This window comes from Nyctibius grandis, chromosome 27 (assembly GCF_013368605.1).
Source record: "Nyctibius grandis isolate bNycGra1 chromosome 27, bNycGra1.pri, whole genome shotgun sequence".
Taxonomy (NCBI): Eukaryota; Metazoa; Chordata; class Aves; order Nyctibiiformes; family Nyctibiidae; genus Nyctibius; species Nyctibius grandis.
Genome location: NC_090684.1, coordinates 3066665 through 3089888, shown reverse-complemented (window position 1 = coordinate 3089888; position 23224 = coordinate 3066665). Strand labels below are relative to the sequence as shown.

Sequence of the window (23224 nt, the reverse complement as noted above, 5' to 3'; positions counted from 1 at the left end):
CAGTGTGAAAAGGAAAGTATTTGGGGAAGGATCAAGGACACTAATTTGTCTGCATGTAGTGGTAAAAAATGTCAGTTGGTCAAATCCTGGAGTTTTTCTGCCTTCTTTCTGTTGTAAGAAAGGTGGTTTGCCATTGGTTCCTCTGGGAAAGGTGGTAGGCTTTAAGGGCAGAAGAATTGGTCCTAGCTAAAAGGATTCAAGTGAAAAAAAAAAGTTGAGTATGCAGACAGAGACCTTGCACATTATTCCTGTAGCTGAAGTGTTTGGTTTCAGAGAGATCCACAATCTGGATTGTTTCTGCTTTAGTGTCATTCCATGCACTGACTAAATTGTCATTATGCTGCTTCTGTGACTATGCTAGGACTAAGTCTGTCTGCCCTTCACCTGCCTGGGCTCTTTTCTGATGGCTCATAGAAAGGAGACCCTGATTTTCCTGTTGTCTCCATCTGAGCAGTGCCCAGGTGTTCCTGCTGGTGTGCACCTCCAGGATGGTTCCTTAAGCTTTCTCAACTTTTCAGGCCCAGAGGTTTGTCAGAGTGAGGCATGGTGCTTGCACAGCCTTGCACCCATCTCCTGTGAGATGTGGCTGACAACTGACTCTCAGCAAACTCTCTAAATCCTGCTGGTTTCCCCAAAGACCTTAGCCATCCCGGCCTTGCTAACCTTGGTGTACATGAGCCATTGCTTTAGAGAGGCTGATTTGTTCTCCCTGCCCTGGCGATTAGGTGGGTCACTGTGGAAGGCTAAAGTGGGGAGAAAAGTAAAGGTCAATGCAATGGCGCTGTGTGTTTTGGAGAGCCCTATCCTAACCCTTATCTGGCTGCAGAGGTACGGGTATGGGGCTCCTGGTACAGGGAGATTGGAGCTGGCAGCCGGTACAGGCGTGCTGATGGGAGCGTTACAAGAGCCAAGGTTCGTGTTAGGGATGCGGAGACGTGTGTTAGGTGTATGGGTATGCAAGATCCGGGTTTGGATTTCCATGAGAAGCGAGGCTCTTTCCTATCACATTGACAATGCAAAGGTGCTGTTGAGCTGGCTTAAATGCGTCTGGATTTGGATGTGAGCAGCTGTGTGATTTTGCCAGTAAAATCCTGGGGAGAGCTCTGCCTGTTTTGGGCTGCTGATCTGATGTTCCTCACTGCAGGCAGACAACTGACTACCACCATGGAGACAATCTGTTGCCAGTATGTTTTTTCTTAGTGTGGAGTGGTGTTCTTGGAAATTCCTTGGGAATTTTCCTAAGGGAATTTACCCCAGATATATCTGCACATATGTACACATGTATAGCTTGTGTTGCCAGAGCTCATATGAGATTGGACTGTGTTTGCCTGTGTACTGCAGCCACAAGCACCTAAAAGCCTTTTCCAGCTCTCTGCTTCTCAAACAGAGTCTGTTTCTGAAAAAATGATTCATGACCAATGAAGGTGAGGACAAAAAGCTGGAGCAGCTGATGTGTGCAGGTGATGGAAGACTCTTGAGCAGCTTTTCTGCACTTCTGCATGTTGGCAGCAGCTGTGCTGAAAGTCAAGCGTGCTGAAGTGCGGTGGAATCTGCCGCTCGCCCTTGGGTAGGTCCCCACAGGGCTGCTGCATCATTTCAGTTCTGCTTCTCAGTGAGGTCTGAAGTGATCCATGGAGCTGGAGTGCTGTGCATGAGTGAACTGCACCCCCAGCAAGTGATCGAAACTGATAGTCTATGGTCAGAACAGCCTACAAATTATTGCAAAGCAATCTCAAAGCTCGGCTACTTTGAAACTCACTTTTCTTACTTGTGGGTCTGGTCAGAAAGTCTGGGCTGCTCTTGCTGCTATCACAAAGCCTTTCTGGCTCTCTGATTTCCAGGGAGTATCTGAGGCTGATTCCCTGTCCTTTAAAAGGAGAATGCTCTTGCTGACTTTTTTATGACAACATTTGCATCAGGGGAAGGGCAGAAGCGCCTGAGCAGCAGGGGAGATCACTCCCACTCATTTCTCTAAGCAGATGCTTTTGAAATGAACCTGTGTTGGGAGAGGAGGAAGAACAGTTTTGTGATTCAGCCCTTAGGCTGCTGCAATGGGGCATGAGGGTCCCTTGCAGCTCAGGCTGTGGAGGGGACTTTTGGGGCTCTAGGACACATCAGGAGTCTGCCTGTGAATCGGTACGTGCTCAGCTGAACCATTCCTGCAGCAGGGAGTAACCGATGGCCAGAGCACCAGGGCTGTGGGAGCTTTGAAGACTGGTCCCTGTGGAAGGCAGCTTTTCCAGGAGCAGAATGCTTTTTCCTGGTCAAATGCACAGGCCTTGCTCTGTGGGAGCCAGTGTCCTGGTTGTGCCACCCTGACCCTTCTCTGTGTGCTCTCTCGTGGAACAGCCTGATCTGCCCTGTCCCTTCCTTCTGCTTTCTTTCCCTCTCGCTGACTGCCCCACTGGCACAGCAAGAAAGCCCAGGAAAATGCCCATTTATGGCTGTTTAAAATACAGCTTGTGGATTCAGGCTCTTGCCCGAACAGAGGTGTAAGTATCAGAGGAGAATCTTGGAGCATCAAAATATTAAGACAGAGATGAGTTGAAACAAGGATTGTTGCTTTTGCAGAACACTTTATTTAATCATTATTATTCCAGGCAATAAGATCAGAGGGATCTGTTTGTTGTAATAGGATTGGTATCTTCATGGCCATTTGTAGCAGGAGCAGCTGGTATTATAGACAAGATTGTCGTGGCAATTCTGAAAAAAGTTTGGGTGTTCAAGCATTGGTAAAAATCTACTCTGGTTGATTGAGTGTGGATGGCTTTGCCAGCACAGAAACCACTCCCACCACAGTCACTTCAGTAGTTACTCCAGCTTATGATCACACTCCCACTTCCATGTTTAGGAGCTACAGGGACTTGAGGACTGGACTGTTAATAGGACGTGCAGCCTGAAATGAAAGCAGGAAGTAGTTTTCCTTTGAGAAGGGATTATGTTTATAACAGACTCTCCTCTCTACCATCCTTTCATGGTCCCATGGCGTTACGAGCACACAAGCTTTTTATAGCTGATGTAATAAGTGCAAACACCATGTTACTCAAGTTGCTTACCGCTGCTTTGCAGACCAAGACCGTTCTTCAGGGTGGTGATCAGGGGGTATTTGCCCTGCTTGCAGAAAGTGCCAGTGAAGTCATCCAGATCAATGGTCCAAACCATAGCACCTCCAAAGTTGTTCTTCTTCAGCCAGTCAACCTGTTCAGTGCCAGGGGAGAAATCCCAGTTAGTCCCGGGACCTGCTCCTGCAGAAGGCCTCCTGCCTTAGTATTAGCATAGCCACATCCCACCATACCTTGATGTTGAAGCTCTTGATGTTGTCATAGCCAACCCATTCACTGCTCTTGTAGGCATAGGGCACGTCCTGGGGGGCATCCCAAGCCTGAGTGGCTCCAGAGTTGAGGAATGTACAGATCTAGGAAAAAGGGGGAGAGGGACAAGTTAGCAAGTGTCCTATGAAAAAGGGCAGTTGGCATCTTCTATTGGTCCATGGGTTAAAAATTCCTTGCTGGGAAGTTTGAGGAGTGTTTGTGGTGTTCTTGGTGGCCTAGGTGTGAGGGAACACATATACCTCGTAGTAAGCCAAAAGCCCCGCCTGCTTTGTGTAAGGTCCAGCTGGCCCAGGTCCTGATGTTGGTGCCCCAATAGCAGTGTCAGATGGGTTTTGGAGGTTGAAGTTATGTCCATAGGTTGGGAATCCAACAAGGAGCTTCTCAGCTGGAGCACCATTGTTCTTCCAGTAGTTCATAGCATAATCCTTTAAAAAAAAACCACGACAGTTAAAGTCTGTGCCAGGATTTGTAGGCAGGAGGATGATTTCTGTGGTAGAAGGTCCCAAAATATACTTACAACACTGAGGTAGCTGTTACTGCCACCATACAGAGGGCTGTTCTCCCCTGTGTGTCCATCCCCGGAGCTATAGAAGTCGTAAGTCATCACATGGAAGTAGTCCAAGTACCTGTGGAGAAAATTGCGCACATCTATCTCCTGGCCTGCTCAGTCACCCAGACCTGATTGTTCCTTTAGTGGTGGCAATTTATCCCACCACATCCCTGGCCATGTCCCCACTGTCTGCACGTCTGGGTTCTTCAAGACTGGTTTTGAGCTGGCCTTGTAAGTGCTGGAACCAATTCTCTCCCCCAGAGGAGGGAGGCAGAGGCCAAGGCAGAGTGGAAATTGCACTGATATTCTGGGAACAGAGAGATGTTCCCTGACGACATTGAGCAGCCTGTTGTTATACTTCCCTTTCTGAGATGTCCCTTTTCCCACCAAACAACCACCACTCACAGAGTTCTTGCCTTATGCAAAAGAGTAGGGACCCCACATGCAGAGGTTGGTTTCTGCTAGATAATGGTGCAGTTTCCCTTAACTGCTTGAAGGAAAACCACTTGTCACAGAAATTACACCTGAGGGTTTGTTACTCACTTTCCAAGCTCAGCAATCTGGTACCCAGCCTGAATGTTGGAAAGTCCTGCAGCAACAGCAGCGGTGATCATGAGACGGGGCTTGTTGACCTGTTTGGCTTCCTGCTCAAAGGCTGCCAGCATTTCCTGAGGGATGCCAAGAAACAGCTCTCAGTGTGGACTCTCTGGGCTCAGGCTTTGCAGCCAGAGCTGTGCAGAGCAGGGGGCTTGACCACAGCCTTTTGTTTCAGCCTACCTTAACCAGGACGGTAAAGAGAGCCTTGTCCTGGGACGGGCTGCCCCTGGACCCAGGGTATTCCCAGTCAATGTCCAGCCCATCAAATTGATGCTGGCGCAGGAATTTGATGACGGAGTTGATGAAGGTCTGACGGTTCTGAGGTGTGGAAACCATTGTGGAGAACCTAGGGAAGCAGAGCAGGACAGAGATGGGGTTTGGTTGGTGCCTCTTCCCTTCTCTCCCTCCCTTTCCCGAGTGCTGTTATGGGAAGGAGATGGTATGAACTTACTTGGCGGTCCCAAAATTCCATCCTCCAATCGCCAGGAGAGTTTTCAGATTTCTATTCCTTCAAAGGGAGGAACAGGAACATGTTTCAGTACAAGGAAGCAAGTCTGAGCCACTGTCACCATCCGCAGAGGATCAGTGCTGACAGCCTGCCCTGCCCTCCCTTTCCCTTCCCGTCACTCTCTGTCTCTTCTCTTTGGCATGCCTTGACCATGGAGTGGGCTGCCATTGTGCAGAGAAGAGATGCTGAGTAACGGGGCAGGCCCTGAGAGGGAGAACAAGTGATGCCCTTTGCTCTCGGTACGTACTGGTTCTTCAGGCCGTTGAAGGATTTGTAAAGGGTCTCGTCATTCCATTCATAAGTTGTGATCTCATTGTTGGACATCCCAGCAAAGGCGTAGATCAGATGGTTGCACAGGCATGGGTCGATGTTGTCAGGCATGAATTTGCCCAGGCCAGGCCTGTACTGGGCCCAGTTGGTGAAGTAACATGACAGCACATAGGCAGTGCCTGCAGAGAAACAGAGGAGGTGGGGTAGAGTTGGATTGCACTGAAGAGATACGAGTAACTTCAGGCAGAGTATCATAACTAGATCTGATCAGAAATGAGTGGGCAGTGTTTCCCTGCAGGGTGAGGAGTTCAGAGAAAGTGAAGTAGGGTTGGTTATCGCTCTGGGAACTGGCTCTCCAAGGATAACAATGGATTTTTTTCCTTCCCACTTTGTTTCAGTAGATGAGTCAGTCTAGAAGCCCCGTGCACCCTTGAACTCATGAATCATGGTCATCTTGAGTGCTGGGTCTCTTCCTCAGACTGAATATTTCTCCTTTGCTGCCACTTAAGGAAGGAGAGAGGCAGAAGGGATCTCTGGTGAAGTGCCTGGAAGGTGGAAGGCTCTTTGCATGTTTGCTGTGCCCCTGTTTGACCTGTCTGTATATGCTGATGCTGAATCGGGTTTGGTAGAGTTGTTTTTTGGAGGAAAGCACATACCTATCTGGGCGTTCAGCAGGAGGACCAGACCTTCAAAGAGAAAAGTTAAAGAACAAAGGTTTTAGTGTTTATACTTAGAAAAACAAAATTCTTGTGCAGGACTAGACTGAACCCAATATAACCTTATCTCGTGATCACTGTTTCTATAAAAACCATACAAGAATCTGTGTATTCTCAGGCATGGGTCAGCTGAGTGTTAGTATGGAAATGGGTAAAATTTGTCAAATGATTTAAGGTAAAAACATAGGGAAAAAACCAAACAAGTGACAATGCAGTATTTTGATTTTTAGATTTTTGTTCAAAAGGCACATTTGAATTTCAAACAGCCATGAATTCTATTCGTTTTTAAAGCACAGCATATCCTCCCCAGCAGTACTAAAAAATATACCTCTCGCTCCTGCAAGTAACTGATGTATCTTTTACTTTGACAGAAAATAGAGTGCAGCATTTTTAATCTCAAAATCTCCTGTATAACCGACCCGTATAACAGTGAAAGACCCACAAATACTTATCATAAAGGTAGAGAAATAAGTTTTGAAGCAGGACTTACCGGCAAGCAAGGTGAGCTTGGCCATCTTTCACTAGGACTGATCTGGCGCAGGCCGTTTCCCACTTTTATACACTTCCCTAATTTCATGTCAGTCTTGTGTCAACAAAGATGGACAAACATTACGAAACTTGGCAAATATCATCTTCATAAGAAAATGATACCAGTACAATGGGCCTTAACACTCCATCTGTAGACACCAGTGTATCAGGCTGTGCCATGTGGTGGTGACGTGAGAGTAGCTGAAGAACAAGATTAGATGGCTTTTCTCCTTAGAAATTTTGCTTACAGCAACAGGCTTTGTGTCAACACTGGCGATTATGCAGTGGTAGGTGGCTGAAGTGTCCACCTTGCGCTGTCATTGTGTCTGCCCGGAGGTGGTAGGCTCTGCCAAAGCAAAGGTGGTTGACAAGGGTTTTGTCTCCTTGGCGGGGGCCGTCAGCGAGGCAGGACTGAGGAGGGCTTAGGCTCAGAGCAATGGGCTTTTTGGGGGACCCAGGAACTGGGCTCACTTGCTGTAGGCAAACTGTGTGTCGGGACCCAGGGGGCTTTGTGGTCTGAGCTGTCTTGCCCACACCATCTGAGGTGGTGTCACTTCAGGGAAGCGGAGAGGGCTTCCTGGTGTCCCGTCAGTAAAGGAAACCAAGACAGCTTCTGCCAAGTCATTCTCCCACTTATTAAAATAATTTTCTTCAGGGAGAAGCACTATTTCTTGGAGGTCAAGCTCTATGAGAGGGACGAGGCATTGCTTTAGAGAGGCTGATTTGTTCTCCCTGCCCTGGCCATGGTGATTAGGTGGGTCACTGTGGAAGGCTAAAGTGGGGAGAAAAGTAAAGGTCAATGCAATGGCGCTGTGTGTTTTGGAGAGCCCTATCCTAACCCTTATCTGGCCGCAGAGGTACGGGTATGGGGCTCCTGGTACAGGGAGATTGGAGCTGGCAGCCGGTACAGGCGTGCTGATGGGAGCGTTACAACAGCCAAGGTTCGTGTTAGCGATGCGGAGACGTGTATTAGGTGTCTGGGTATGCAAGATCCAGGTTTGGATTTCCATGAGAAGCGAGGCTGCTTCCTATCACATTGGCAATGCAAAGGTGCTGTTGAGCTGGCTTAAATGCATCTGGATTTGGATGTGAGCAGCTGTGTGATTTTGGCAGTAAAATCCTGGGGAGAGCTCTGCCTGTTTTGGGCTGCTGATCTGATGTTCCTCACTGCAGGCGGACAACTGACTACCACCATGGAGACAATCTGTTGCCAGTGTGTTTTTTTTCTTAGTGTGGAGTGGTGTTCTTGGAAATCCCTTGGGAATTTTCCTAAGGGAATTTACTCCAGATATATCTGCATATATGTATAGCTACATTGGGAGTAGCAGGGAGAAGCAATATTTGCTGGAGTAATATAGGCTACCATAGGAGCAAGTACGAGCATTGATATCTTCTATGTTGTTAGACTTTTTCCTCTTTAATGGTGGTTGTTTCTAGCTCTGGAGCCTTTTTCTCTAATCTCTTTTCACAAATTCCTGATATGAACAACAGGAAGCTGTTCAGAATTGTGGAAAGTCTGTTGAAGCTAGCTTGCTGAAAGTTTCTGAGGAGGAAAAGGGCAGTGTTTGGAGGGAAGACATAGAGGTAAGCTCTTTCTGCCAGCTAGATAAATTTTTCCGTTGCCTCTTGGGAGAGTCATTTCATCCTATGCTTAAATTCTCTTTAATGGGCTGGAAAAAAACAGCTGTGCATGAAGGAAATCACAATGATTAACTTTTTAGTGTGAAGCACTTTAAGGGTGTTAAATATGATCTGGCACTATGGTAAAATGTGATAAACTCTTTCTTTCAAACCTATGCTCTGTACTTAGCTCGATAGTGCTTTCTGATACGCTCCTAGAGGTCTGTATGGGAACCTCATTTCCTTATGAGCCAGACAGGTTGAATCTCCTGAGAAATCAGCATGCTCTCTCTCACTTAGCATACAGCACAGCCTTGTCTGATACTTGCAGCATTAGTTTTCAGCTCTTTCATTTTTATCAGCTAGCCTCATAAAAAACTCTCACTCATAAAGAATCATCTAATTCCATGAATTAAACGAAGGAAGAAATTGAGGTCAAGGAAGTTTCCTTGCACGTGCAGCTTCTTGATTTGCAATTAAATGCACCTTGAAAGCACTGCAGGAGGCAAAATAAAAGCAAAATAAAAATATTAGCATGTAGTTTTAACTAAGGAGAGCATCTTCCTCCTCCTTTACAAGAATCTTGTGGTCAGTGGCTGGGTACTTCAATCATCAAATATCAGCAATTAAAATAGCCAACAGTAGGTGTCGATGTCGCTTGCTCTTCCCAACCATGTAGACAGATTGCTTTTCTACCAGTCTTCTGATCATGTTTCAAGAAGAAATGTGGTTGCAGGCTAGAAAGCTTAGTTGCTGCTCCTCTTTGTATAATTACAAATAGAGATCTGAGATTAACAGGACATTTTTTGTGCTTTCAAATAGAAATTGAATGCTTCATTCTTGCTATAGAAAAATAACCAAGATAAAGGCTAAAGTTTGTTCAGTTCATTTCTCCAAAGCTGGATAACCTACGTAAGACATGACTATCTTAGAGTGAAAGAAGAGCTATTAAAGACATCTGTCCAAAAACTAGCCTAACCTTGCAACATGTCAGGATGATATTTCTGGGAATATACATACAGCTCTCACTGGCTTAACAGCTTTTAATAGCCGAACTCTATTTAGGGGCTGCTGACCTTTCGGAAAACGGTCCCACTCTCTTCAGGAGTCTGACAGAGAATTAAGAAAATACGGCTGTAGTGTCAGTGGCCAAACGTGAAAATCTGGCTCCACATCCAGTTGGGTGCATATACAATTGCTTAAGTTACTGTCACTATAATCCGATGCCTGTAAATAGAGTCCCGAAAAAGGGTCTCTCCTACTCCAAGTCACGTAAGCCTTGGACGTGTCCTTCACTGTGCAGCACACAGAGGTGATGGTGGCTGGTGTAACAGTATCTCCGCAAAGAGGAGATAGCTGGAACGCCTGTGGGTCTGGCATCTGCTCAGCTGCCTGACTGAGAGCTTTGAGAGTGATTTGGGAGCTGTCCTGCTCCGAGTCCCTTTCTATTCTTCTAAACAGATCATTTGCTATAGCTGAAAGACTCGTGTTGCTGCTGCCATGAGAACCATCCTGTGGGAAGCCCAGGCACTGCTACCTGCAGTGTAACATGCTCCAGGAGCATATGATGCACAAGAAATGTCTGGCATCTGTTCTTGTTCAGATTCATGGCAAGAAATTAGGAGCTTTAAAGCTCCTCAGATTCCCTCCTCCAAAAGATAATTACACCACGTAGGTCTTGAGCAGGGACCTTGCGCAGGCAGGCGTTCAGGGCACTTTGCCTATGTAGGACAGCCAGGAGAGACTCGTATCTCTGATTCTTACGACACCAGTTCATGTGTTTAAAGGTCTCTATTTTGAAGCCTGCTTTCCCCAGTACTAACTCCTCATTACAAAGGCTGGATCTGTTCTGCTTCACGCCATCTTCCTCTGGCATCTGATTTCCCTTCTCTTTGCAGCTTATTGAGTGGAACTAAAGAACTGCTGATTTCCAGATACCAACCATTCCCTGCCTCCCGGGGGAAATTCTTGCCTTCTGCATGTATGTTCCCAGAAATATCATCTCTGACTCACTCTGATTACGAAATGCTGCAGCCATTTCCCCAGCTACTTCTACAGTGTCATCGTTTATTCACCTTTTGTCCCCAGGTATATTTTATAAGGACTTAAAAGAGTTCTTTTCATGAGGAATTTGATGCAGTACTGCAATCACCCATTGCATATTCTTTCCTTACAGCACATCTTTCATCTTTCCTTGTTCTCTGTTGGCACTAAACTGCTATAATTAGGCGCTGTAAACAAATCTCAAGCTTCTCTGATGTTGTGAAATACTCAAACTTGATTTCTGGCCATCCTGTTCCTCCAATAAACCTTGACTCTACACTGCAGGCATCCTCCTAACATTCCCTAGCGATCAGGATTGAGGCAATGCATTCACCAGCTCTCTGTGGTGGTGGTGAACCCCAGTGAACAGGGTGCTCTCTGTGCCTAGGAATGGGCTGCAGATCCTTCCACCTATCCTTGTATCCAAGTGTTAGTCCCAAGAATTATTTCCTGGTCTGTCAGCAAGTGAGAACAGGCCTTCGAGAGGGGGCATGTGTGCATAGGATACAGACTCACAAATAGCTCGCTTGCACATAAATATCTGTGCCCAAATGCAGGTGTGTGCAGGTGGGCAAAACGTACTGCAAAAAGGTTATGTATGCGTGAATGAACACGCCCGTGGGTGTTATTTTAGCTAAGGAAATATCACATGAAGAATGCTTTGTTTCAGCTGCTCTGGATTTTTCTTTCCTTTCTCTATTTTTATGCACCTTATGTCACATGCAAATTTTTTATAGTCTGAGCTTTTAAAAATTGGATTTATTAAAGCATATAATCTTCAAAAATCCACTTAAGATTGATAATGCATATTAGAGCCTAAACTATTATAATCTATTATTTAGAAAAATATCAGCACCGAGCATGCAGATCTTGAACTTCTTACAGTCAGGATTCAAAGTGGCAGGTTCAACCAGGCTGCTCCGTGTAACATGACCTGTTTTCCCCATCCATCTCACCCCGACAATCCCCATTATCTGTGAGGAAAGAACAAGATGCCCTGGATTGCGAGCTGAGACTAGCTGAGAGTATTGGGTGCTAATCCATCACTGCACACTGCAGCCGTCACCAAGCCGGGCACTGACGTACGGCCACAGTCTTACATTTGCACCCAGTGTTTGTGAGGTCTAGTTGTTACCAGTAACTTACAGCAGGGCTACAGGAACTGCCTTTTGGGCTTGTCCTTTTTCCTCTGAACCCTTCAGAGGCAGCTCTGCCCCCACAACAGCATGCCAGCTCATCTAATTACTTACTAAGCTCTTTTTCTGGTTAGTCAACATCTGCCCATTTCCAATTAATCCTTGTTCACAAGCTCTATAACCTGAGCCATCTGTATAGGTAAGTGAGATAAGCTTCCCATTAAACATTTACAGGACATAACAAGAGAGTATTGAAGCAACTGTTGCTGAGACAACCCAGGCAGGTGTCTGCATGCAGGGGAGTAGCTGACCCAGCGCCTCTAACTGCTACGCTACAATTGAATGAGAAAAATATATGGGTCTAAAAATGTACCCCCAAAATGGTACATGCTCCTCTCGCTTATGTCCATGAACATTCTTGCTACATTAGCATGATAAAGGCTCTTAAAATAATTCAATAGCATTTTGGGCCCTAGAAGTTCTAGCAACCAAATAGCCTTTAAATAAAACATTCACTACTTAAGCAGTGGCTCTAGATGTCCTTTAACCTCAAACTGAGCTTAAAATAGCCCAGAAGTCAGTCTGAGCCCCCATTCAGCTTTCCTGAACAGGGTGAAACGTGTCCTTGATTCTGAGCAGAGACATTATCTTTGTCCCCACACTTCATCAGTTACTGTCCTTGTTTTGAAAGAACAGTTTTGTTTCAAAATCTTGCTAGGATGGGGTTTTATCTCCCAGAGCACCTCTGTTCAAGGTTTCCATCTCTGGGGCAGCACAGAGAACAAGATCCTTTGCCGATATATCCCATTCCCTCAACAGCGATTAGTGCCAACAGCAGGGTGAAGTCTTGCCTAAAAACGTTTATGAAAACTAAGGAGTCTCAGGAATGAAGCCAGGGCATTGACAACATTTTAAGCGTATCTCAGGATCCGGGGTGAGGGCTGGCAGATAATCGCTTTTAAGGGTGTAAAGAGTTGAAGGGGGGCTGTGAGCGAATCCACGCTCTGCAGACTGATCCTTGCTGCCAGCTGGCCTGGTGCAAAATCGAGGGCAGGTGCATCCAGGGCATGAACATCGAGGGTGTGCACATTGAGGATGTGCACACATCGAGGGTGTACACATCAAGGTTATGCACATCAAGGATGTACACATTGAGGGTGTACACAATGAGGATATACACACATCGAGGGTGTACACACATCAAAGGTGTGCACATCGAGGGCATGCACATTGTGGTCTTAAGCCTGGCTCTGAACCGGCAGCACGGGTACCTCTGTGCTGGCTGACAAGTTGCTGCTTGTATAAAGTTAGTCTGGAGCTAGCTTGGGAGGGAGAGATGATGGGCTCCCCACCTCCTCCTCCACATGGGTTCCAAGATGCTGGTGTGCTAAACACACAGGCCTACACCAGCACCCTTGGAAGAGCATCCACTTCTGTTAGCTAATGGCTACAGGAGGCTCCTGTCCCCAGTGCAGACCAGTCAAGATCTCTCCAATTTGCACACTGGTTGGAGTGTGGTGCTGAGAAGCAGAGATCTGGTGTGGTTTGTGCTGTTGCTGTCAGCAGGTTATGGGAGAATCTGTGTGTCCTGGGGACAGGACACTGGGTACCCTCATCAGGGTATGTTGCTTCCAGCTTGGTATGCTCTCAACTTTTGCTTACAACGTAGGAGTTGTACTTCAGTCCAGGCACTGAAACACCTAGTGCAGCCTGCTGTCTGCCTGGTCGTACCTAAAGACAGCCTGAGTTTCACAAGCCCCAGTCTGCGCTGGCTGGTGTCACTCAGAGCAGATTCAGCAAATAATTCTGAATATTGCAGACATGAGAGAAAACCCAGGTAGGCTGAGGACTGTGGCTAACTTGAAAGCAGTAAAAGTGAAATTCATCAAAGAAACTACCAATTACTTATTTCACTCAGGGACATGCTGCAGGGAAGGAAGCACTAGGTTTCTAGCGTGTGAATATATTTCTGCTCAGTGCTTGCATGCTGGCTGGCCTGTTCCGTGGGGCGTGGGAGTGGGGAAGTTGGAGTAAGGGCATTGTCCTGAGTTTAATCTTGTATTCGTGTCTTATAGTATGGGGACTCTCCCGGGGCTGACCTAGGGCTGAGAGCGCCTTGAAAAGCTGCCAGGTTGGTTTGGGGGGTGGAGGAGGAAGTGGAAGTAGAAGCGTCTGTGTAATAGTCTCTTGAAACAGCAGTCATTTCTCCTCATTGATCAGACGTGGTGAGGGGGTGTGTGAAGGGGCATCCCTTCAATTTACTGACTGTTTATGTTACCCGCAGGGAAATGAACACACCCCTGTCGCATCCGTAGCTGGGCCATAGCCGCCTCTCTGCGCAGAGCCGAGATGCTCTCGATGCCTCTCTTCCTTTCCTTCCTCTCTTACAGGCTGGATGCAGTCCCTCTTTCAAGCATCCAGGCACCCTGAATGTGCTTCTCACTGGGAGCCCTTTGTTGTCGTGCCAATCTCTATAAAAGCTTTAATATCTGCTGGTGCCCACCACAAATACCACAACCCCTGGCACTCCTGGCAGTGACACAGCAGGCTCCGGAGGCTGGTACCGTGCTTTTGTGACCAAGGGAAGCAGCACGCCGGCTTTCCTTCTTTGGAAGCGTGGCTCTGCTCCACATCCCCTCAGCTCTGCCCTCCGCACGGAGGGTTCAGCAGTGCTGTGTGGCTGTCTCCTACGTCACATGTTTTTAAGAAGCTCTTGCCAGCTTCCTGCTGAGGAGCTGATCCTGCTGACGTCTGCAGAGCAGGCCACGTCAGGCACGGCCGGGAAGGGAAACGCAGTCCTTTTTTGGGTGCAGACTAGGGCAAAGTCTATTGGCCCCAGCAGAGAGGAGGGCTGAGGTTCAGGAACAGCTGGGCTCTGTCAGTAATATTTAGCACTAAGAGCTTAAACAATACCCAGGATAAACACACTCCAGGACTGGCAGACCTCCCTCTTTTTCTCAGCTCAGCACAATATTTTCCTTTCTCTTTTAAAAATGTTATTTCACTGCTGATAATTAATTTGAGTGGAATGCTTTTCCAGAGTTATATTTAGATTTTCTTCTCTGATGGCACTCCCCCATTCCAACTTCTCTAATGCAGCTGTAGCGCTGTGCTTTTTGAAATGGAAACGATCATTTGCCTTCCACAAAACTTAGCAGTTTCATGTCCCCGGGCAGCACCTGAACTGGGGCACTTTTGTGGGTTCAGAAAGAAAAGAAAGAGAACTAGAGTAGCAAAGCAGAACTACTCCATGCCTCCAGCTTCAGTCTGGGGGCTTTCAAGTTCCTGGAAAAGGGGGGACAAAACAGCCCTGGATCAGAGCACGCTTAAAGTGGTGTGTTTGTCAGAGTAGGTTATATATATGCGCACGTATTTGGGAATTTGGACAGTTTACAACAAGCCTTTGAGATAGGCTTAAGTCAAATCCCCACCTGACTGCTCCTTAGCTTCTGGGAAAACCCCAAGCTAGACACAAAATCCAGAGCAAGGCACCTTTCCCCAGCACACATGTCCTACCTGCCTGGCAAGGCTTTGCTTTCTCTGCCTTCCCTGCAGCTCTGACATGGCTGTGTGCTGCAGAGTTCCTCCTTTCATGTGGGTGGTTGTGAGATAAGACGGCTCTGTTCTGCGCCTACGTGGCGTAGTTTAAAACTAAAAAAATAAAAAAAATCAGGCTACCAAGGTTACAGAGCTGTGAGGAGGAGACAGTTAATCTGAGAACAGCTTTCTACCCTTGCATAAACAGCCCCAAACGAAGGACAATTACAGTGCTGCCATTATGGGTTACATGCTGCTCAGCTGGAAAGCCCCTGTTGCCCCCCCATCCCAGCCTGACCCCGGGGCCTTCCAGCACTCCGGCCTGGTGCCAGGAGTGTTGCCATAGGTGAGGCTCACACCCAGGTCCTTAATCTTGTGGAGCAGCAGTGGAAACCCGTTCAGCAGGGTCAGAGAGCAAGGCTCAAAGTGGGTCCATCAGGAATACTTCTGTTTTTCTCACGTTGGTCAAGACGTGGTCAGAATCTTTTCTATCCCATGTGTGATGCCTTTCTTTGCATAGTTAAAGCTGCATAAAGTGTAATTAGGCAGCCGCATATAATTAAGACAATTATGTCAGGTAAGCACCCCACAGAGTAATTGTGGCCAATTTTTAGCATACCCAGGGGCACTTATAGGGGCCAAAGTGGCCCTTCAAATGATTTACCTGCTCACATGTCTCTAAAGCACTCATCTTAGGTGTGTCTTAGGTGACGTCTTTGAAGTGGACATTATTGTTCTGTTCCTGCTGACAAACAGCTGGCTGGAGAAGTAATACTCTTTTTTTTTTTTTCTTTTTTTCTTCCTTCTTGCAAAAAAAAGGAGTTCCTTATCTTGTTTCTATTCTGCAGCAGACTGAAACTGGGACTCTGGATGTGAGTGACCCAGATTCAGATGTGACCTGCCGGAAGAAGGGCTTGACTTCAAGAGCTGTCACTCTGTAGGGAGAGCGTGGGTTGCTCTAGGCAGAGGCACACTTGCTTGCTGTCTTCCTCTCTTGCTTTTTGATGAGAAATTCCAGCCTGGTTCTGAGAAAATTCCCAACAAAATGGTGCTGACGTGAAAAAACTTCCTTGAAGTGTTTTGTTTGCAGTGGAAGGATATGTCAGTTCTCCTGCAAATACCATGAGGTTCCTCCTTTAGATCGTGTTTGAGACAAAAGGCACCTCTCTGCTTTCTTCTACCCTTTCACCGAGTTCCTGAAAGCCATCTTGTCCCTTCCCTGCTTGAAGATTGACCTCTGCTCATGCAGCAAAATGCCTGAGGCAAGCCATATCCTAATCTGCATCTCAGGGCTAAATCTGGAGTCACTCCGTCCTCATCCAGAGAAATATGAGCCAGTATCTGGCTATGATAACTGAACGTCAGCACCAGTCCTGATAGAGGAGGCAGAGAGTCACCTGAGCACTAGATAGGACAGTGTTAAGATCCAGAGGCTGCAGGAAGTGGTAGGTTGGAAAAAATTGCATCATTGCCCATTTGATTTTATTCTTTAATCTTTTTCTCTGCTTCTTTTAGCTGACTCCTGTGTTACAGACCTTAACATGGATCTGCAGAGCCGGTTCATGTTTTCAGTTTTCTTCACAATAACCTTTTTTTAATTAAAAGCTCACCCCTTGCAGGAGGGAAAGAAAAGCTTCAAACATGAGAAGACTTGTGATGAGATCTCAAGCGTTGGCAACTTTGAGCTGCGATTTCTAATGGTTGAACTGTTTGAGCACAATGTGGCCTTGCTAGACAGAGGGAAAAGAGCCATTTATGGCAGACAAATGTGTACAATTGCCAAGCGAGGGCCCTCCTGGGCCCTGGAGCAGGCAGGGTGAAGGGTGCATGAGTTATTATTAGCTGTTTTGTATGGTAAAGAAGGCCTTCAGTTGCCTGGTCTGTGCAAAAGCTGCTTCACTCAGGAGTACCCTTGAGAATGAGGGAGTGGAAGGCAGGAATTTGAGACCCTTTTAAGGTCTGTTTACTCTTCCAGCCTCCGCAGATTTCAAGGGCATGTATATGAGGCAAATCTGAAATGGTTATCACGGTGAGAGCTGCAGGCACAGGAGGGAGTGGAGATCCCTGGAGCCCTGTCAGCCAGGACTAATGGGTCACAGGGGAATGTTTTCCGGCTCCACTGGGCCATTTCCGTACCGAGTGTCCGTGATCCACGTTGAGAACAGCCCCTCTGCAGGGACCGTAAGAAAACAGTCCAGGGCCTTGTGTTTTCGTATGGCCAGAGGGCAATTTTCCCCTCCCTTCCCCTCTTCCGCAGTGTTTTCTGTCGGGAGACCTTCACAGCATTCATCCTCTTCCTGGCAAGGGGTTGCCTCACAGCTACGTTCCCAGCTCCTTCCACTCATTAGAGATGCACCTTTTCAGGTTCATAAGGCTCCAGGTGCTTTTACAATGGGACGTGAGCCTCCATGCGCATCAGGAAACTGAGGCGCATACTGAGAAAAAGTGAGTTGCTTTTGCAAATACAGAGCAGGCAGGTGCCAGCAGCAGGATCAACCCTATTGTGCTTGTTCAGCTGCTTTTCGGGCCAGCTGGGAGGAACGCGACCCTGAGCACACACAGCAGAACTGGACAGGAGGGATTTCAACCTGGCTTCACACCTTGAGATGGGTAGCAGGGATGTAGTTAGCTTTTGAGCCTCCAACAGGCTGCATCAGAGTGGAAAACCTTGACAGATGTCCACAGAGTCCCATACTGGAGGTCACAGAAGCACGTGAGCTGTAACCCTTGTTTTACACTGCCGTAATATCTCCAATGCTGAGGTCCAGATTTCCCAAAAGCTGGTGATCTAAGACACTGTTTTGGGCAGCTCTTCAACCATGAATATTAACCCATGGTGCCCAGGCAGGATGGTGCTGGCTGAAGGGAAGCAGTAGGATGCATCCTGCTCTAGCAGAGGGGCTCTGATCCCTGCCTGGCACCTCTGTCCCCTTCCCTGGGCTATGTCTCGGCTGCTGGCAGAGTGGGCTGCGCTTTCCCAGCTGTGAGGAAGGTTTCCTGACAGGGCCCCGAGGGGAAAGTGTGTTATTATTGTTACTGTTTTTCCAAACCTCCTTTTGTTTTCTAAGGGATGTGGCTGCAAAGCCCCGTTCCCAAAGCCTCTCTTGAGAGTCCCGCTCTGAGGGTAGGTCTTCCTTGGGGCTGCTGTGCTCAACAGGGGAGTTATGCCAGCAGGTGAGCTGCATGTTGTCTCTTTTACAACCGAATAGCTGTTCCCCTTGTGACACAGCTCACCCCACTCTCCATCCTCCCACACACTGTGGCTGTCGCAGATCTTCAGCGTTTCCTTTGCACAGCCTTTTCCTCTGTCACCTCGTGGGCAACAGTGTCCGTGCGCTGGATTTTCAGTCGTTGTTCTTGGCATGTCTTAGCCACCGTGTTTGTTTTTTGGTGTCTGCTCAAATTCCAGAGGTGCTGAAAGATCCCGGACGGTTTCGCTGACCTTCCTGTGGGAGACAGGGACATAGCTGTCTGGGGTGGGAGTGGGACTGTCCCTGCCATTACTGGTGGGTGGGGTGGGGCAGGGCTGGGGTATAACTGGGCTCCCAAAAGCGTTAATTATAGTGTGAGCTGGTGATGAGCATGTGGAGGACAATCACTCCAAGGAGCTCTGGGGAACGCTGGTCAGCAGGGGTGGACTGAAGCAGCCTGGGCCAAGGTGGCTGGTCTCTCAGGATCATCTATGCTCTAGCAGAGTCCTTGGGGCCAGGTCTTTGACCATCACATCCCTGGCATACCTCAGGGCAGCCTCCTGGAGACTATTTCCAAGATATTGAAGTTCTGTTTACCTTAAGCAGGTTTAAATGTGCCTGTTTCATTACAAACCTACCTTCTACATGAAGCTCCTGGGGTTTTGTAAAGTGAGACCAAAGTCCTGAGCAGAAATTGAGCAACAGATCAAGGCCTTGGACAGGCACCAAGGTCTGACCTGAAAATGGCTCAGGAATCCAGCCCCCACCTCCTCTCCTCATGTGTTCGCAGATAAAATCATGATTCTCTTAATTCCTCTAAATATGAGTGGAAAAATGCCCCCAGAGCCTCTGCTAAAGCCTTGGTTGTTGCTGAAATGAAGAAATATGAAGAGAGAGCTTATGTGCTGCTTCTGTGAGTAATAGATGTGACTCTAACCTGACATTTGGGATCCAAACCCAGATGAACTCTGTGTGCAATCCAAAGCCATGCCTAAACCCAAATTTTTGAGTAAATGACCCCTACTTTAGTAACTAACCAACTCCCTCCCTGGTTGCACACACCCTGGCAGTGCAGGGCGAGCTCCAGCTCTGAAGCCAGGTATCTGTTTGGCTCCAGCCTCCCTGACTTTCTTGAATAACAGAACTTTCTGTGGGACTTCTGCAACGGGCAGAGTGAATAAACCCCATCTGCTTCCTCCCCTGGAGCCTGCAAGACAGCAAGTAAATGTGTGAATGCTGATACTGACTCTGTCTTTGCTCTGATGCTCAACTGGCCTTTGGTGTTAGCTACAAAGGAGCTGTGTTCTGGGTAGGGAGCGCGTGCTGCTCGCATGTCAAATCGTGGCTAGTGCGGAGGTTTGCAAAGCACTGGAGGGTGGATGCGTGTGGTACACCCTGTGCCTGCCTCCCCCTGCCCAGGTGCGGCACCCCACCAAAAACCAATGAGCTGGCTTTGCCAGGGAGGGCAAGGAATCCTTGGGAACAGCCTAGAGCAGTCCTGCAGAGTCCACCTGCCGCCCAGGAGGGATCTCTTCAAGCAGGGATCAGCCTGCCTCTTGGGAAAGGGCACCACCCAGATCTAAGCTCTTGTAGGGTGTTGCCCTGCTTTATCTGGGCCGCCTTTGTGCACTAATTGATGTTTGCAGGGGTTGGGAGGTTTGCTGGGCTCTGGGAAGCAATGGCTTCTTTCATATTTGTGGGTGTAGCCTGAGAAGAACCCCAAGGACCTTCTCCCAGTGTCCCTTCTCTCCCACGCCGGAGCCTGGACCATCCACGTGCTGCAGCTCTTGCTGGCTGTAAGACAAAAGTCCCCCCGTAGATTTGCAGTCTGGGCATATAGAGGCCACAGGGAGAGGGATGGATCGAGTCAGTATAGCAGCTAGAGGTTATGCCTGACATAATCCGTGCTGTGGAGTTGAGCTGGGGACCAAGAAGAGGGCTGGTGGGGAGGCCGGATCATATCGCCAGATCCATCACCTATGATGGCAGAGAGATTCTGGAGTTAGCCTTAACCAGGTCAGCTTGCCGTAAACTGGACTGGCTGTGGTGTAACAGTGCTGGAGTAGGACAAAACCGGGAAGTCCTAGAGCTACTTGTCCTCTCTTTTGTTAAGCAACACCTGCTACACTGAGTCTTTGAAGTCTGTTTGGGACTGGCTTGATCTCTTCAGCCTTGTGGGAAAACACAGAACTTCCCAGAAAGATCCCATTTTCTGTTCGACACTGTATGTCCTACAAAACCCTCAAGCAAAGGACGTTGTGGTGGTAGCTCAGGTCTCTGATGCCACAATAGACATCGCTTTAATCTGTAACCGTCTCTTGCTCTTCTCCAAAGTGTGGGTAAATCAGCTGCTCTTCCCAGGCTTTCACAAAACACATTCAAGCCCAGCAGTGATCCCCACTCTGTGCAAGACGTCAGGCAGCTCTGAGCAGGGTCAGTAAATTCACTTACCAGCTGCTCCAGCAACAGTGCCTTTGGTGCTCTTGCCCTTATTTTTTTGCCCACGATTGGGGTTGCTATGGCGCTGCAGCACACGTTACCCTGCATTAATGCTTTATAAGCAATAAACGCAGATTTCGGCAATGTGCTGCTTTGGCAGCTCCTCACAGCATTGCTCCCTGGCTGAGCTGGAGTTTGGCAGACCAGTCACATTCTCACCACCTAAAAAATCCTGTCTTGTGGTTTCAGCTAGAGGATTGGGTTTTTTTTTTTTAACTTCTCATTTCTAAGAAAAGAAAAATCCCTTTTTTGTAGCATGGCTGCATGTCAGTGAAGTGTGAAATCCCTATATATAACCCTCCAGCCTCCCTTAGAAGGAAAGGTGTGAGATAGACCCAAGGAGGGAGGTTTGAAAAGCTCGGGGTGGGAGGGGGAATGCTGGCCCCCTACCCTGCCGGGCTGCAGCACCAGCGCAGCTCCTGGGAAGGGCCCTGGATCTTGCCTCTGCTTTGTGGCTTGGAACAAGACACAGCACCTCTTAGGCTCAGTTTCCTGATGTGCTGGTTGTCTGTCCCTCCCGCGTTAGACCATAACTCCTCGGCTCACGTGGTTGTTCATGTGTGTCTTTGCGGTGCTGAGAAGGATTTGGCTCCAGTGTCCTGTGTTACTGGTGGGTTCGCCACCAGAGTTAGTGGTGGGTTTACTTGTTCCCAGTTGTGGGGAGGGAAATTATGTTTTGACTGGAGCCAGTATTTATTCTGGGACTTTCTAGAGGGGAAAGGAGCAGAGCCTGAGTAGGCAGACACACCCCAGGGTGCTGCGATAAGGAAGAATTACCAAGGGGCAATTTGCCTCTGTGCACATCTCTCTCTCACACGGGCTGTTTACCTTGTGCTGGAGGCGAGGACTGGGGAGGATGTTATTGCCGAGGGCAGGAGAAGGGGTGGAGCAGGACAAGGGGCTGTCCAGGGCCACGTCTTACTGCAATGCCCTACTCCTGGAGTCCTGCTGCTCCTTGCTCCATTTCTGGGATAGAGACAGGGCTCTGGACTCGTGTTATCTCATAAACTAACAAGCCTGTTCCAGGCTTTACAGCTGACAACTTTCTTTGGACCTGACTGTGCAAACACCTCCATCCCCACACTGCTCTGGGTCTGCTGCCTTGGTGAGCGCTCCACTGGACCTTTTCTATTGTCCCCTTTCTACCCTCTCAAGCTTTGTTCAACAGGAACAGAGGTAGGCGAAGGCAGTTGCATCCTGCAGAGAGGATGTGGAAAAAAACAATAACCAAACGCAAAGAACAGGAAACCATCTCTGAAATCAGCGTGAGGTCATCTACACACCTTCCCCAACGAGGCAGCTTCATGAGGAACTGTAGTCTGAGGCTTTGTCTCCAGCCTATAACACTGAGCTTTGAACAAATGTCTTCTTACACAAGACACTGATCAACATGGGTTCAGCAAGAAGCTAGTAAGGCCAAGGAGAAAACCCCAGAGTGCACTGAAGGCAGCTGGAGCCAGCGAGTGCTCAGCACCATTGGAAAACTAGGTCCAAAGTCCTAAGGAGTCTGAAGAAAAAGCAATTCTTTCTGCTTGTGACTCCCCTGAGTACAGCAATGTTTGCTTCCTAAAATACTTCTGAACAGATGTGACATTCGCAGTGGGTCAGTAGGTTGTTTTCCATGAGGAAACATGGCAGGCAGTAAGGAAAGTGGATCAGGGGGAGGCTGTTCTGCGAAAGACAGCTCCTGGGAATACGTGGTCCCTCGCTGAAGCCCTGGGCTTGGGGTACAAAAGCTACTGTGTTCAAATGCTGTTGGGAAAAGCATCCACCGCTCAGTCCACACACAAATCCATTCAGAAGCAGAGGGCGATATTTAAAGGTTCCTGATAGTCTACAAATGAAACTGCCCAGACATGCCCAAAATGCGTCCTGACATGTCCTGTCCACAAATCCCAAGGCACTGGGAGCTGGCGTGGGGTCAGCTTACAGGCGACACAGACCGAACAAAGGACCACGCTGACAAAAGACATTCAGGCACCAAAATAGGTGGTGAGGTGCTTAGCAAAGCCCAGCGCCATGGAGTCACGCAGGATGATAAGCTTCTAGGAGCTTGGCCCGCCTAGAAGATGTTACGTGCTTGTCCTGACTGTGGTCCAGACTTCTGGGAATTGATTCGTGCTGTAAAACATGGTCTGATCTAGCAGCTAACAGGTTAAAAAGGCTTTGTTTTCTGTCCACGTCCTCCCTCTTCCCCCCAGTTGCATTTCACACGGTTCAGTCACAGTCTTATTTCACAACTGTGTGTTTTGAAAGGACTTATTAGCTCTAAGTGTAGGCCGGGCTTAAGACTCTTGCTTTATTGTTTACTCTGCCTGCTAGGCCTGTTTCTGGGGTCAGACCTGGGTTACCAATTACAGCTGTGATTAAACACACTAGCCCAGCTTACCCTGGGCTTTTTTCCCCTTAAATTCCCAGTGATTGTACTTAGCTGGTGTTAGCAACCAGGTGGCTGCTGGCACTGCCGTCACAGTTGTCTGAGTTGTCTGTGCCTTGTCCGGCAGAGCCAGATAATGAGATTTGAACCGGGCCAATACATCTATTATTTTTACAGTTCAGAACTGTTCCCAGAGACTTTTTTTCTGTTTTTTTTTCTCTTAATGTAAAGAAAGCCAGCCCTTGGCTTCCCAATCTACATCGATAACCTTAAAATCCTCCTCAAATGCTAGGGTAATTGGGAGGGACCCACCTGGGAGA

General features: G+C 48.0%; 1 protein-coding gene across 1 annotated transcript; it reads right to left on the bottom strand.

Annotated features, from left to right (window-relative positions):
* Window positions 1–2813: 2813 nt before the first annotated feature.
* Window positions 2814–5554, bottom strand: LOC137674111 (acidic mammalian chitinase-like). The gene is made up of 9 exons (XM_068419281.1): window positions 5235–5554; window positions 4931–4987; window positions 4660–4825; window positions 4426–4550; window positions 3850–3958; window positions 3572–3757; window positions 3296–3415; window positions 3057–3198; window positions 2814–2896 (listed from the first exon to the last, which is right to left on the bottom strand). The coding sequence occupies exons 1-9, from the start codon at window positions 5510–5512 to the stop codon at window positions 2880–2882; spliced, it is 1200 nt and encodes a 399-aa protein (XP_068275382.1). The 5' UTR covers window positions 5513–5554; the 3' UTR covers window positions 2814–2879.
* Between the last annotated feature and the right edge of the window lie 17670 nt (window positions 5555–23224).

Bases quoted from the DNA above. Each gene is read 5' to 3' on its own strand.
- LOC137674111 (XM_068419281.1), bottom strand. From the start codon at position 5,512: ATGATACTCTGCCTGAAGTTACTCGTATCTCTTCAGTGCAATCCAACT. The intron at 3,959-4,425 runs GTGAGTAACAAA...TTTTCTCCACAG, and splicing joins CAGATTGCTGAGCTTGGAAA to GTACTTGGACTACTTCCATG. The intron at 3,758-3,849 runs GTAAGTATATTT...TTTTTTTTAAAG, and splicing joins GTAACAGCTACCTCAGTGTT to GATTATGCTATGAACTACTG.